General features: G+C 37.3%; 1 protein-coding gene across 1 annotated transcript in view; it reads right to left on the reverse strand.

Moving 5' to 3' along the window:
• Positions 1–14,985, reverse strand: part of oxct1a (3-oxoacid CoA transferase 1a) — a 54,928-nt gene that overhangs the window by 29,724 nt on the left and 10,219 nt on the right. The window contains exons 7-10 of the mRNA XM_089119543.1: positions 13,899–13,963; positions 3,091–3,194; positions 2,878–2,992; positions 16–110 (exon numbers count right to left, since the gene is read on the reverse strand). Of these exons, the coding sequence (XP_088975669.1) occupies positions 16–110; positions 2,878–2,992; positions 3,091–3,194; positions 13,899–13,963 (379 nt within the window). The remainder of the gene's footprint in view (positions 1–15; positions 111–2,877; positions 2,993–3,090; positions 3,195–13,898; positions 13,964–14,985) is intronic.

The following is a 14,985-nucleotide window of genomic DNA, read 5'->3' on the forward strand; positions in this document are numbered from 1 at the left end:
TAAAGAAGAGCTTACCAGCCCCAGAATGCCATTTTCACTCTGCAGGTGGACGGTAATATCTGGTTTGATGAAATTACTTGCCAGCATGGGGATTCCAATGCCCAGGTTAGCTAAAAAGGTTATCAAACTGCATTAAAAGATTATCATGAGAGACACAGGAAATGTAATTTTAGTAAACAATAAAACCATTGTTGCTTCTAATAATCTGTAAAAATTCAAGGAAAAGTTCACCCTATTTCAGTATGTTTTTCACACAAAGCTTTCAGTGTGAAGCATTCAGCACCATATACATACCATATGACTTGAAATATAGCACACAAGATGTGTGAATCGGTTTTATGGTACTTTAAAAGCTTCAGTCCTTATTCATTGTAATTGCATGGCTAACAGAGGGCAGTAAAATACTTTAAAAAAATAATAATAATATTGTGCAACAGTCAGGAAAAGCCTAGATTGATTTTCTCCAGAGGGAAACTGATTTTAAACGATAACTTATAAACCTTTAAAGAAGACTGAAGATCTCAGCTCGCATTATTTCTGTTTAGTTTTAAAATAATTGTTTAACAGCTAAATTTCTGATGAAACACTACATTACATTTAATGATGTAAACAAAATCACACCAATCAGAGAATACAAAAAAAGTAAGACGTGCCAAAATATCTCATTAACTCCGCCCACTCCCATGAATGACGTAACTGAATCTCTCTATGCTCTCAAAATACTTCAGTGTGTGTGTGTGTGTGTGTGTGTGTGTGTGGATATATACATATGTACGCATATTTTGCAAAAATAAAATTGCAAAAAAAAAATAAAAAATTGTAAAAAAAAATAAAATATATTGTTTTTATATCAACATTTGTAAATTATTTAGTAGTTTTATATTTCTCCAGCAATTTTTATTTAATTAAGCTGTTGGAAATAGAGTGAAGCAGGAATGAAGTTAAATGCTGTAGCAAAGAGTTAGCATTTTAACACCTATAGCATTTTAGCACCTTTGGTTCCATTGCCCCGAAATCAATGTTTTGTTTTTATGTTTTTTTTTTTGTTAAATGGCTGAAATAAGGTATGAGGTGAAAACAAGCTCAAGATACTTTCACGTTTTATTCTTCAACATAAAATTCATCTATATTACACCACTCGTGATTGACCACCCTGCGGAGAAAGCTCATTTCTGCCGCCAGTATCCGGGATCTTGTCCTTTCAGTCATGACCCACAGCTCATGGCCACAGGTGAGAGTAGGAACGTAGATTGACCGGTAAATTGAGAACTTTGCCTTGCGACTCAGCTCTTTCTTTACCATGAGAGACCGGTACATCGAGTGGCCTCCATCATCCGTAAATGAAAGAAGTTTGGAACCACCAGGACTCTTCCAAGCTGGCCGCCCAGCCAAACCGAGCGATCAGGGGAGAAAGGCCTTAGTCAGGGAGGTGAAAAGAACCCGATGGTCACTCTGACAGAGCTCCAGCATTTCTCTGTGAAGAGAGAGGAGAACCTTCCAGAAGAACAACTTTCTGCAGCACTCCACCAATAAGGCATGTATGGTAGAGTGCCCAGACGGAAGCCACTCCAGTAAAAGGCACATGACAACCCCTCTGGGATTTTCCAAAATGAATGGAAAGCATCATGTCTGGAGGAAACCAGGCACTGCTCATGACCTGGTCAATACCATCCCTACAGTGAAGCAATGTGGTGGCATCATGCTGTGGGGATGTTTATCAGCGGCAGGAACTGGGAGACTAGTCAGGATCAAGGGAAAGACAAATGCAGCAATGTACAGAGACATCCTTAATGAAAACCTTCACCAGAGCGCTCTGGACTTCAGACTGGGGCAACGGTTCATCTTCCAACAGGACAACGACCGTAAGCACACAGCCAAGGTGACAAAGAAGTGGCTACGGGACAACTACGTGAATGTCCTTGAGTGGCCCAGCAAGAATCCAGACTTGAACTCGATTGTGAAATCTGAAAATGGCTGTGCACCAACACTCCCCATCCAACCTGATGGAGCTTGAGAGGTTCTGCAAAGGAGAATGGGAGAAACTGCCCTAAAATAGGCATGCCAAGCTTGGTGCATCATACACAAAAAGACTTGAGGCTGTAAATAGTGCCAAAGGTGCTTCATCAAAGTATTGCGCAAAGGCTGTGAATATTGATGTTTTATGATGAAATTGATGATTGTTTAATACATTTGCAAAGATTTCAAACATCTTTCAAACAAGCTTTACACGTTGTCATTATGGGGTATTGTTTGTAAAATTTTGAAACAAATAATGAATTTATGGAATAAGGCTGTAACACAAAATTTAGAAAAAGAAGTGCTGTAAACAATTTAGTATGATAAACTTTTGTTGATCACAGTACTTGTTTTTTTTTTTTTGCGATAATCCAAAAACCTATGGAAAAATGCTATTGGGATTTTGTCGAGAGAAATAGCATGAGGCTAACTGCCAGTTGACCTACAAAGTGACTTCATACCCGCACCACTCAATTCTTTATTGAATTGTAGTTTTCTTTCCCTCACTAAAACCGTTAAGTAAACAGTGTTGTACTTCTGAATTTTTTTCTGATTTTCAAAACCTTTTTGCTTCAAATCAAAGTTTGTAGTGTTGTGATTCACCTCGTAACTGGTTGGCTTGGATCACGGCTTATAACTCTTTAAAGAAAACTTAATAAAAAAATATTCCTATAGGAAAAATTAATGGAAAAATACTTTTGGGGGCCGGCGCTAATGCACTCTATACAGGTTTTGATCAACGTGAGGGTGAGTAAATGATGACAGAATTTTCATCTTTGGGTGACAATCACTTTATAGGATAAAACGTTGGACTAGTGAGATTAAAACTATAAATGTACGAGATATGGTCATTGTACATACCGTACATCCCGTCCTCAAACTCCAGCGCAGCTCTGCGAATAATCCTCTCTCTCACAATATCAGAGTCTTTTTTGGGTTTGGGATTTTCAGCCTGGCTTTTCTTTACTGTGCGCCTCTGTAAAAATCAGACAGAGGGGTGGCAAAAAGATGACAGAGGATAGATGGATAAAGGAAAACTGATAAAAATGAGTCAGACAAGTTGCGGCACCTTACCTCAATCCGTTTCTCATAGACATCTCCCTTGACGATCCTGTGGACGTACACGCTGGGGATGTGGATGTCCTCTGCTGCAAACGTGCCCACGTCTACAATCTCCTCTACCTGAAGACAAACACAGACCAGCTGAAAGTGACCTTCATTCTTTGTAATACAGATTGGCAGAACTGTTGACTAGCCATGTCACAACTGCTAGTTAAATAAGTTTATTGAGATTTTTAAGTACGTTTCAATCTTTTTGTGCAGTGGCTAAAGGGGATGCTGCAACCTCTCAGAGACAGTTTTAGCATGTTGACAGCATTTAGTGCACTAAGAGTCTATCAGTACTGAGAAGTTGCTTCTCTGAATTCATCCTCTTTCACTCCTGGACAAATCACCTGCCATGAATAATGTTTCTGTTATTTTGCATAATCCATAGGGCTCCTTTTTTGCGAGGACGATAATTTTGTGCAATAAAATAATATAGATATTTAACGTATTTATTTGCTGAATATCGCTCAGTTACCCCAATATACCATTAAACGTCTGTACGATTAGCCCTCTGAGGTCTAGGATGTTTTTGGGGCCCTTGAGATGTTTTGAGATGCCCCGACATTTGTGCTTTTTTTCAGTTGCTTATAAACATATTAATGGCACAGATGAAATAGGGCTACCATAATATGTGAACAACATGTAAGTACATGTTTGTATTTTTGAGAGAATATTGTTTATGCATGGTTATTGAAAAAAAAAAAACGAAAAATGAAAGTTTCTGAAATAAGGCCACAAAACACATAATAAATATGCGTCCACAAGACTTTTGACTAATGGATGTTGTGGCCAAGAGTTTTTTCTTCACAATGATCTGAAAAATCACCCTGTCATCCTGTCATAAAACTGTGAATTAGGTTATACTGTGAAAAACATTTTTTGTTTGACAAGGCAATATGGGCGTGAACAGGCCAGCCCCATCATGTATAATTTGGTGATTTTCACCTGAGAGAGACAAAGAAATGCATAATAATGAACCTTTCATTCAGGCGTCACACAAGAAAAAAATTGAAAGGACCACATATATATATATATATATATATATATATATATAATCAAAGAATAAATGAAAGTCAAAAAAACTGTTTTAGTCACAACATGAGGGTGAGTAAATACTGACCCTCAGTATTTAATGGCACAAATACTGTAAATACTGAGGGTGAATAAATGCAGTCTTGGTAAGCATAAGAGTAGTTTCAAAAACACTAAAAAATCTTCCAGATCCCAAACATATAAATGATAGCACAGTTTCACACATCCAACTAGGAACACTAAAAATACACATACACTGTTTCAAGAAAATTGATGAAATAAGTCTGGTAATGGACACCGGGCCAGATGACAGTTCAGTGTCAGACATTTCTTTACTGCTCTGTATCATCATCTATCATCAGCTCTCTGTCTGCCATCCATTACAGCTGAAAAACATACTATCGAGTGTAGGTGAAACTGCCCCTGAAAATGTTAAAAATGCCTTCCATTGTGTCAGAGATGTAAGAAAAAGCTTTTGTTCTGAATTCAGAGATCTAGATGTTGCCTTTTCAGTTGGTTTTCCACACAGTATTGATATGGACAGCTTTAAGGACCCTCCAGGGAACAATAAACCTGTCACATATAAGCAGCCTGATTGAGGAGGGTTTGCCCTGCAAATGGGAAAATGTTAACCTATCTCTCTTTGGAGACTAGAGGATATGAGCAAAGGGAATGAAGTGCTGACAGCTACTTGAGACTTAAACTTTCACAAACTTTCCGAAACCACTAATCTTGAAGTCAAGAAGTTTATAAAACTGGCTGAAGGGACAGTTTTGCATACAAGTCAGGATTTATCCTCAAAAGGAGATGTCTAGCAGAATGTTTACTTGGCTCTTTTTATATAATCATCACCAAAACCGTCATCCATCAACAGAAACTTCAAAAAGCATTTAATATTTCAACCAGTTACAAGAAACACAAGAGCTAATAGCATATTTAATTTGTGCAATTTTAATATTTGTATATTAAAAATTTGCATTTGTAACCAATATTACTAATATACCAACCAAGTGATTAATTACGAATACTCCATGCTAGTAATTCATATTGCAGTTGCGGAATTTTAATATGTGCATATTCAAATTTGGCACTTGTAACCAGTTACAATCTACAGAAGAAACAATGGCATTCACCATTAATAACAAACATAGGGCCAGATTTACTAAACAGGGAAAATTCCAAAAAAGCACAGATTGGAGTGGAAAGTTCTGTGGGTGATTTACTAATGATGCTCAAATTAAAGAACAGACGCAGCCGGATCATTTCCATAATGACTAACGCAATCTACAGCAGAGAGCAGCGCAAAGTAACATCCGGTTTAAGACATGCTTTTTGGGGGCGGTAAATAATGGCACAAATACCAGTAAATTGACTAGCGCAAACCTTAGTAAATTCATTTAAATACTCTCCTCCCATAAATTTTGCAATTGAAAGGGAAAGTCCTAGAAATGCATGTGCAATAAGGTCAGCCGCAAGCATAACCCTGTCCATGCCTTTTCAGCGCTAATTTTTCACCACTGCGTGTCTTTAGTAAATCCTGACAGTAGATTTGAACTCCAAAATAGGGTTTGAGCCTGCTGGTCTAGTTTGGAGCTTCTAATACTCCATACTATTGATTAAATGTCATTTTTTGTTATTTGCATATTGAGATCTCTCAATTGAACCAATGGCATTTACCATTATTGATAACAAACCTGGTGTGGGAACACCTTTCACTTTCATTAAAGACAACATTACTTTGTTTGTTTCATAGAACAGAGAAAATCATTTTAATTACAAGTGTGTCTCATTTTGCAAAAAAAAAAAAAAACGTTTTCCTCCACATCCCCCAGTGTTGAATTTTGATTGTCGTACCTGTTGCGGTGTTGTGTGTGATAACAGCACGAAGCCCCACACGCAGTTTCACAGGCAGCGCCGCTGCGATCTAAGAGAGCGGCTTAGCACTCCTTTAAAGAGCAAAAATAAGCTCTTAAAATACTGAATAAAAATCTGAGACTCAGAATAAGGGCTCAGGGGACAAAACAATTTGCCGAGAACCAAATCAATGCGCCCAAAGCACGTTTAAGCCTAGCAGATGTGCACAAACAGACAGACATAAGCCAGGCACCCCAAGTATAAGACAGACCAGCGTGACTTTAGCTGTCCAAACCAATACGCTTGTGCATCATATATAGAGGGAAATTTTCTGAAATTGGTGCATTTTACAACCGTGTCCTCTACATGGGGCACCATTAGAAAGGGCAAAACGATGAACCTAGATTGAGCGGTGTTGTTGTCATGGTTACCGCTGATGGCATTTGGCATTTTATCACCAGCCCGGGCTGTGCAGTGCAGAGAGCGACTGAAGGGCTCAGGCTTCTAGACAGCCTAAGGGTTTAATGCGGAGCACAAAATGAAATCTGTATGAGTTAACAACACTTTCTATAGAGAGTTCGGAGTGGCACCTTTAAAGAAACAGTGCATCCAAAAAAATTTAGCCTGCCATTATTTGTTCAACCTCAAACCAGTCCAAATATGTACGCTGTTATTACTTAAAATTATCATTCATTTTAAAAGATTTAATAAAAATGTCCCATTAAATTTACAATAAGAGAGGTGAATAGTGCTTTGCATTGCTGCATATAATATTATTTTAACATTTGTTAAGTTAAAGGGTTAGTTCACCCAAAATTATTCCATAATTTACCCAATCTTAAGCCATCCTAGGTGTATATGACTTTCTTCTTTCAGTCAAACACAATCTGAGTTGTATTAAAAAATATCCTGGCTCTTCCATGCTTTTAATGGGAGTGAATAGTAACTGACATTTTGAAGCCGAAAAATATGCATCCATCCATCATAAAAGTAATCCATACGAGAGTATCTTCCGGCTGAAGAGTAATGCATGAGGTATTTATAAATGCGGAAACGCAAATAGAGCAAAACAAAACTAGAATTTGTGGAGAGAAATGTCGCAGGAGCTTGAGTTTGTTGCCGTTACGCTACTCCAACATCCTACGTCATATGCCGCAACTCGACTCTCTCGTGAATTTGCAGACAGACGTTAGTGGAAGACTGGAAGCTAGTGATTACAGTTTATAAAGTTATAATTATGGCTATTTTCCTTACAAAAATGCATCGCTTCGCTTCAGAAGGTCTTTATTAACCCTCCTGGAGCATGAATTACTTTTATGTTGGATGGATGCACTTTTTTGGGCTTCAAAATCTCAGTTACTACTTTATTAAGCTTGGAAGAGCCAGGATATATATATATATATATATATATATATAAAAAAATTGGCTGAAAGAAAAAAAAGTCATATGCACCTAGAATGGCTTGAGGGTGAGTAAATCATTTTTGGGTGAACTAACCCTTTAATATTAATAATATGAATTGGTTTATATAGTACTATAAATGAAGAATATGCAGGTTTTTTATCTACTGTATATCTATATGATTACATATCATATGCCATGATACTATACACGACATATCTATATGTATACGCAAGCAGCCCTCAGGAAAAAACTCTGAAGCAGCATTTGGTCTTCAATGGAAATGAAAATAAGCTTGATGTCACATAGAAAGAAGGAAAAAAGGGATACAAAATCCTTGAGGAATACAGATGAACCTTTTTTTCTAAGGGTTTGTTCTTTTTATGGACTGTGAGCCTTGTCAAAGCCGGTTAAATCTGCAGAAGCTGATGGGCACATGTTGTTATGAAACAGTTAGTGTGTCTCGATCAGTAACATGAAGTGAGTGTATGCTAAATATCGCTAATCTGGCAGGTAGCTAAAAATGATTACGCGTTTATTTTTACACGTCTCGCTTCATTTAAAGTGCCAAGCATAAGCAACAGACGGCACACAAATAAACGGTAATCTTAAAAAATAGTTGAGACATGATGAGACAAATCCAAAAATCCAATGAAGGCATGAACAGCACTAAGCTAACAATGTGATAAACAAGGTATGTTTGAATATACTGAGGATACATTTTGTGTAGTAGTTAGTCTTGTCTATTTTCTAAATGTTAAATTAAAACACATCCCTTCTCCAGATGTTTCAGCTCAGTATGAAAATGTTAGAAGAAACCCAGTCTATCAGCACCATGCACCTTGTGGGGCCGCCAACCCGAGGCTAAATACAATTACCACTTCAAACAAATGGCTCTTAAAAGGACAAGTTCAGTATTTTACACTTAAATCCCTGTTTAAAGATCATTTCTGATGAAATTGAATGGTTAAGATTGAGACTTGGACAAAAAGTACGATAAAACCTGTTGGAAAGCATCTTTTGCAGCGATTTTTGTGTTAGCATATCAGTGAACACCCCAGACCACTCGGTGAGTTTCACGTCTATTCCAGTGCACATAGACAAACAATGTCGAGGTGAGGGGGTGCAACCACACAAACTGAAAATTCTCAGGACAGCAGCATGTGTCCAAATTTCAATCTTAACCATACTATTTCATCAGAAACGATCTTAAAACAGGGCTTTAAGTGTAAAATACCGAAAGTGTCCTTAAAGGTGCATATGTACCAACTAAAGAGAAGGGGACCTCTAAAAATACAGGTAAGTTTTAAAAGGTTTTTTATCGTCATATAGCATGTTTTCATAAAATTGCTGCAATCTATGCCAAGGGCCGTGATAAACCAGTTTTCAGCCTTTAAATAAACTAACATACAATAAAAAGTTGATTATCATACAGTATATGAAGAGTTCAGATGCAAAAGCCTCTAAGTGCCATTTGAAATTTTATTCTAGAATGATATTTTTATCAAGCTTGTTTATTTAAGTTCAGTAATTTCACTTAAAGGTGCATTGTGCAACATTTCATGTTAAAAATAGCAGTTTTTTTAACCCATACATGATTAAACAATTGCCTGATGGGCTGAATGAGCCCTTCTCTGATCACTGCGATTGCCTCTATAATCCGGTACAGTAACACCGTGTCCTAACTACATGCAACGCGACGCCGCGACACGCGATAAACGGTATCCTTTCCATGTTAATCAGAGTTTTTGTCCTAACCAGACGCGACGGCGACACGTGAAGTTTCTAATTTAGAAACGGTTCCTATTTCTGCGACGTCGCGGCTGACAGATCCGCCCACACAGAGATCTCATTGGATGGAAGTTCTGCATGTCATGAATGTTTAATCATCAAACATGGACGACGGGGAACTGATTGTCGAAGTTCAAAGGCATTAGGTCACTGTGCCACAAGCGATAACGGTAACGGATAACGGCGATAATTTACGTCAGATTTTGAAAGCATTCTATGCAAACATACAACTGTACTTCATAACAAAATTAGTCAATGAGTATATTTTGTTCATGTTTTGATTTTTAATAATGTTATTTCTTGATTTGATTATGTCCTTACCCATTTCCAATGTGAGTGCGGGCCAGCAGTGCGCTTTCAGAGAGACTCCGCCCACACGCTGTTCTGAATGGCTGTGATTTTTGATTGACGTGTGGCGTCGTGTCTAGTGTGGACAGACACACTTGCTGTCGCTGGAATTTTATCGTGTCGCGTGTAGTTAGGACACGGTGTAAAATAAATAAGAGGTGTAAAATAAATTCGGGCTCGAATTTGAGAGTGGGCGTGAGGTCATGTGCGTTCACGCTCGACTGGCTATGTCTGGCAGGTTTGTGTATTCGCCGCCATTCTCCATATCAGCCAAGACAACTCAAGTGACACAACTTTAGTCAACTTTCGACAAAAGTAGAAGATGGATTCAAAGAGACCGGCTTGTAGTTCATTCCAAACCCCACCGCAAACTCCACGTGAGGCAAAGAAAATAAAACTTCTGTCTAGTGCCCAGCGTCGGAATAAGACGAGAGTCATCATCGGGAAGCTTTCAACAATGGAGAGATCTCCAGTCTACTCAAGGGCTCAAATCCCTATACAAAGTAATAACTTATATTGTTCATGAACATGTTTCCATAATGATACAATCATAAGTGGATACAGTAGACACATAAAACAGTTCAACATGAAGAGAGATGGAAACAAAAACCGAAGTTTTCTACCATGCCCGTTTCCCCCTCACACACACAATGTGTAGTTTACTCAAATGCCTTTCCTTTCATACATTTTAAATGACTTGCAGATTTATAACTTTATTACCTCATTATGACTGTAACTAAAGATGTGTTCGGCTGTGCAAACGTGTGTGTGTGTGTGTGTGTGTGAGATCCATGATCACGCACACCTCTGGTTGCAGTTTCGCTTGTCGCCACAGGGGGCGTAGTTCTGCAAAAACTCAGAGACTTGTATTTTGCACCTTTAAATGGCAATGAAGATGTATATACATATATACAGTACATATATATGAAGGCCATTGTGTAATTCGCACCCTAGTCCTGTCCAGTAAATGTGCAGAATAATAACAAAAAATCTTTACATAAAGAACTCTAATCAAAGGTTATTTCATTGAAACAGGACTGAAAAAAAAAATCAACACTATGACCTTCTGGCTTCACATTTAGCAATATCCCTGAACACGCTCACAATGCCCCAGCTGTCGTACTCGCTCTGGTAATTTATGTGCAACAAACCAAAAGCATAATCAGCATTTTGAAATTTGACAGAGGGAGGAGGAGAGATAATACCTTTGAGCATAAATTTCATCAATAACCAATTAGCTCCATCCTGACAAAAAAAAAACAAACAAAAAAAAAATCATTTTATGCAACCTGTCGTTTCAACAAAATTTGAAAAAGAACAGATCGGTACCTTTACAGCCAATGTGACTAGCAAATATGGCCTTGTTTGAACTAACTGCCCTCGAATCCCACAATGCTCTGGGTCTCATTGTACCTGCGATAACAGGAAATCTGGAATATGCCACGGATCCGCTGTGCAGGCTTCTGTCGCCTGGCAACCAGCTGGCCGAATCGATTTCGCCTGCTCTATTATTATTATTTTTTAGCAATCTGAATTTCCTTTGGTTAATGCTAATGATCCGTTTTTTTTATTAATTAGGAAAATGGCAGCTTTATAGACACACAGCTATCAGATGTCCTGTTAATTAGGACATGGTCTGTTTTATAACAAGAGGAAATAAGGTGTCTGTTTCCTCCAGTGGCATCAGTATTTCCAGCGCCTGGCTCTGACAGGCAACAGGAACGCTTTTCTCGAAACGCTGAGCCATTGGCAAGCCTCATCAGCCATCCAATTGAGAGGAAATAATTCAACGAGGCTGCTGTGTTTTGGCAGATTATAACTGGATGATCATAAAACACTGTCTTCCTTCCAAGCAGCTAAATATGGCCTCAGCTACTTTGGAGTGAAAATCAGATATCAGAAAGTAAAGGAAATGCTGAAGCTATAAAATATAGTGCATTCCACAGACAAATAACATATGAAAAAAAAAAAAACACAAAAAAAGGGAAGGGGGATACAGGTAAAGGGATGAACCGAATGACAGTCTATTTGAAGTAAAACATGGGACAGAGTTTAAGCTGGCTACAATCAAGCACTCTGTAATAAGATTATCTTAGGACTGCAAGGATGATTTTCATATGCAGGTACAGGATGGTTCTGTCTGGGAAAATAGATGTACTTGCATGTGCAAAAACTGGGTCACAACCACTATGCTCTCAAAATGCATTGCACAAAAAAAAAAAATGCATTGCACAAGATTTCCACTATATTAAAATAGTATAGTAGTCTTCAATTGACTTTATAGCCTCAGTTCATTTTTAATCACATTAATTACATGGTTTACTAATAAATGATAACTGATATAAATATTTGCTGAGAAAATCCCTAAATGTATACAATTCAACAACACTTTTGCAGAAAAGTAAAGCATTAAACAGACATAGAAGAACATCAATAATGTTAATGCTGCCTGTAATAAATTATTCTGATTGCAGGAAAGTTATTTTTAATAAAAAAAATATTTACAAAATGAAATATGTGAAATATAATAGGATTATAATATATTCATATAAGAGTAGTAGTGGATTCCATTAATCTGGCTCGTACCAACTGTATTTTATTCATATTAATTAATATAATTATTTATAATAATTTCCAACAGCAAATTAATATTGTTAATATATACAATTAAAAAAATGTATTACAATCATAACAGGGTTATAATATACCATAACTGCTGTCTTAACAATTATTGTAAATAAAACAACAGCCCTAGTGCAAAATGCAATCACTGCAATGCAATCAACAGATTTGACTGCACATCCTAAAGAGCAATTCATTTGGAGTTGATGTTGAAGCCTCTTCCCCCTTCTGGTTATTTTACAGGACGATTTTATGATGAATAGAGTTTTGCTGCCTAGTATTTTTCTGGAGAGCTTTTTTTCTCTCTCCATGATTTTTTTCATTAGAAACAATGAAGAAAGCGTATGTTTAAAAGAGCAGCATTTATTTGAAACAGAAATCTTTTGTAACATTATAAATGTCTTTACTGTCATTTTGGATCAATTTAATGCGTCTTTGCCAAAAAAAACTTTTAAAACAGATGAGACAGACACGACACCTGCAGTAACCCAAATGACTGTTTTCTTTTCTAATCCCCAGACAACAGGGGTGGCAGTGAGTCAATCTTTATTCTGAGTGATTTGGCACCACAAACAACATCTTAACCACTCAAACAGAGGCAGAATGCAAGATACACACTGTTGCTCAGCACTCAGCCAACTGATTCATTCTCCTAGCAGGATGGCTTTCATCACCAGATGCACAAACATTGAAAAAGGTCTTTAACCATTGCTGTGTTCAGAGAACTGATAAGCTTATCTTTAGTGGGACCGCAATAACCGTATTGTCAGAGGATACTGGCCACTAATAACTGCTCATATTGCTGTGCAGCCACAATAAAGATTGAAAAGCAGACAAATAAAAGCTCTAATGCGCTGATAGCATCCGACACAATTGTAGCAGAGGACAATTAAAGAATCTGAGTGAGCTAAAAGTCTTCCTTCCTGATGATAGTACTATTGGTAGACAGATAGTAAAGCGTGGAGACTAGTTACAGAAATATCTGCTCAAATGGTTCAAATTCAATAGTTATTGATTCACATGTAAACCATTTCAAACCGGAGGAAGAACAGTGCTGATGGAAGATAAGATTCATTAATGGAGTTCGTTCATAGCCACTGAAAATGCCTTTTGATAAGTCTTTTGTTCGTAGCTGCGCGTTTTGAACAAAGGCTTGGATAAAAGCATATTTGATATGCAGGCAAGTGTTTGAAAAGCGCTCTGGATAGAAAGGAAATGAAAAGGAGTGAATGGGGGGGGGGAAACTTCAAAGATTTAGATGAAACCAACAATTTATTTTGTTGTGAAAAAAAAAATGTGAAAAACAAATGATAAAATAAAATGCAGGAGCAGAGGAATTGAATTTATAGTATGGACAACATGATATATGCACAAGCTTTTAAACCTGCCCAAGAGCATTCAAACAGGATCTGACAGAAGCACATGAGCAGAAGTCATGCGGGTCACACGTGGCTGCAGTAACGTAGCGCAGGGCACGGAAATATAAAAATGTAACGTCTTTAATATAATAATCCACAAAAGTATAAAGTAGAGGCTCTGAGGAAACCCCAACTGAGTAAACCGAGGGCTTAAATAAACACAGAGATTGTTAAATGTAACACACAACACCTGCTTAACTCAATTAATGACTATGGAAACAGACAAGGTAAGGAGAAACTGGCAAACAGAAAACAATGAGGTCTGAACCAAACTAAACAACTGCATAACCCTGGCAATGTGGTTTTCACCTACCTCTACAATTGTGATCTTGGCTGCCTTGCACATGGGCTGGTTGAAGTTTCTCGCTGTTTTCCTGTTAAAAAAGTACATGCTAAGCATTTAAATTTTTAAAACCAACTTCAGACATGTAGAGCTGAGGTGGAACTGTATTGATTCATGTATCAATGTGTGGCATGTTCTTTCCTCCATTTAAGAGCCACTGATAATTAAATATGGTGAATTGAGCCAGAATGACAAGCTATTAAAAATCAGTCCAGAACCATTGACAAAAACATTGGTACCGCTTTATTTCAGTTGTCCACTTCAGAGGTTCCACTAACTCCATGTCAACTACCAGTCATTAGAAACTTTCTGCTTATCATCTGCTAACTCTTTATTTTTATTGTCCAAAGCAGACATTCTACTGACTAAGTAACTTTGCAAGTACATGTCAACTTATTCTAAACTTATTAACCCTAATAGTCTCCTAAAACTCTAATGAGAGTTAGTTGAGATGTAGTTGTTACTTATAGTGATAAATTGTCTATAGTGGGCTTTTGAAATGAAGTGTAACCAAAACAACTGCCATCTTCCAAAAAATGTCAACCAAAGCAGAACAAGTGTTCAATTTTATGGTCAAGGAAACAGTGCACCCTTGTGGTAAAACAAAATACTACACTTACATTTATGTTACGTTGCAAATGTAAAATCTCCAAATCTGTTCAAATATATATATATAACACAATTTTTATCATACACAGCTACTTTATACACTATTTATAACCCTTTTTATATGGCAACATACCTTTTTAAACTTTCAATTTAACAAAAAATCATGAAAAAAGGCATGATGATTTCCACAAAAACATCAAGCAGCTTTAACTGTGTATAATACAGAGCCACTAAACGGGCATGGTGAAGAAAAAATATTTGTCAATACTTTTGCTTTCATTCAAAAATATTTTTCGTTCCCCCGAGAAACTTCTCTCGTACTACGTGATATCTATACGCTAGGGGAAAACCTCTTTTCCGCGAGATATTGAAGCCAAAAATGATCCTTAATTTTGAATTTGAGAGCATGCAGACATAGGCAAGACCTACCTATTGCCTATTGCC

This window comes from Pimephales promelas, chromosome 14 (assembly GCF_988280905.1).
Source record: "Pimephales promelas chromosome 14, fPimPro1.hap1.1, whole genome shotgun sequence".
Lineage (NCBI taxonomy): Eukaryota > Metazoa > Chordata > Actinopteri > Cypriniformes > Leuciscidae > Pimephales > Pimephales promelas.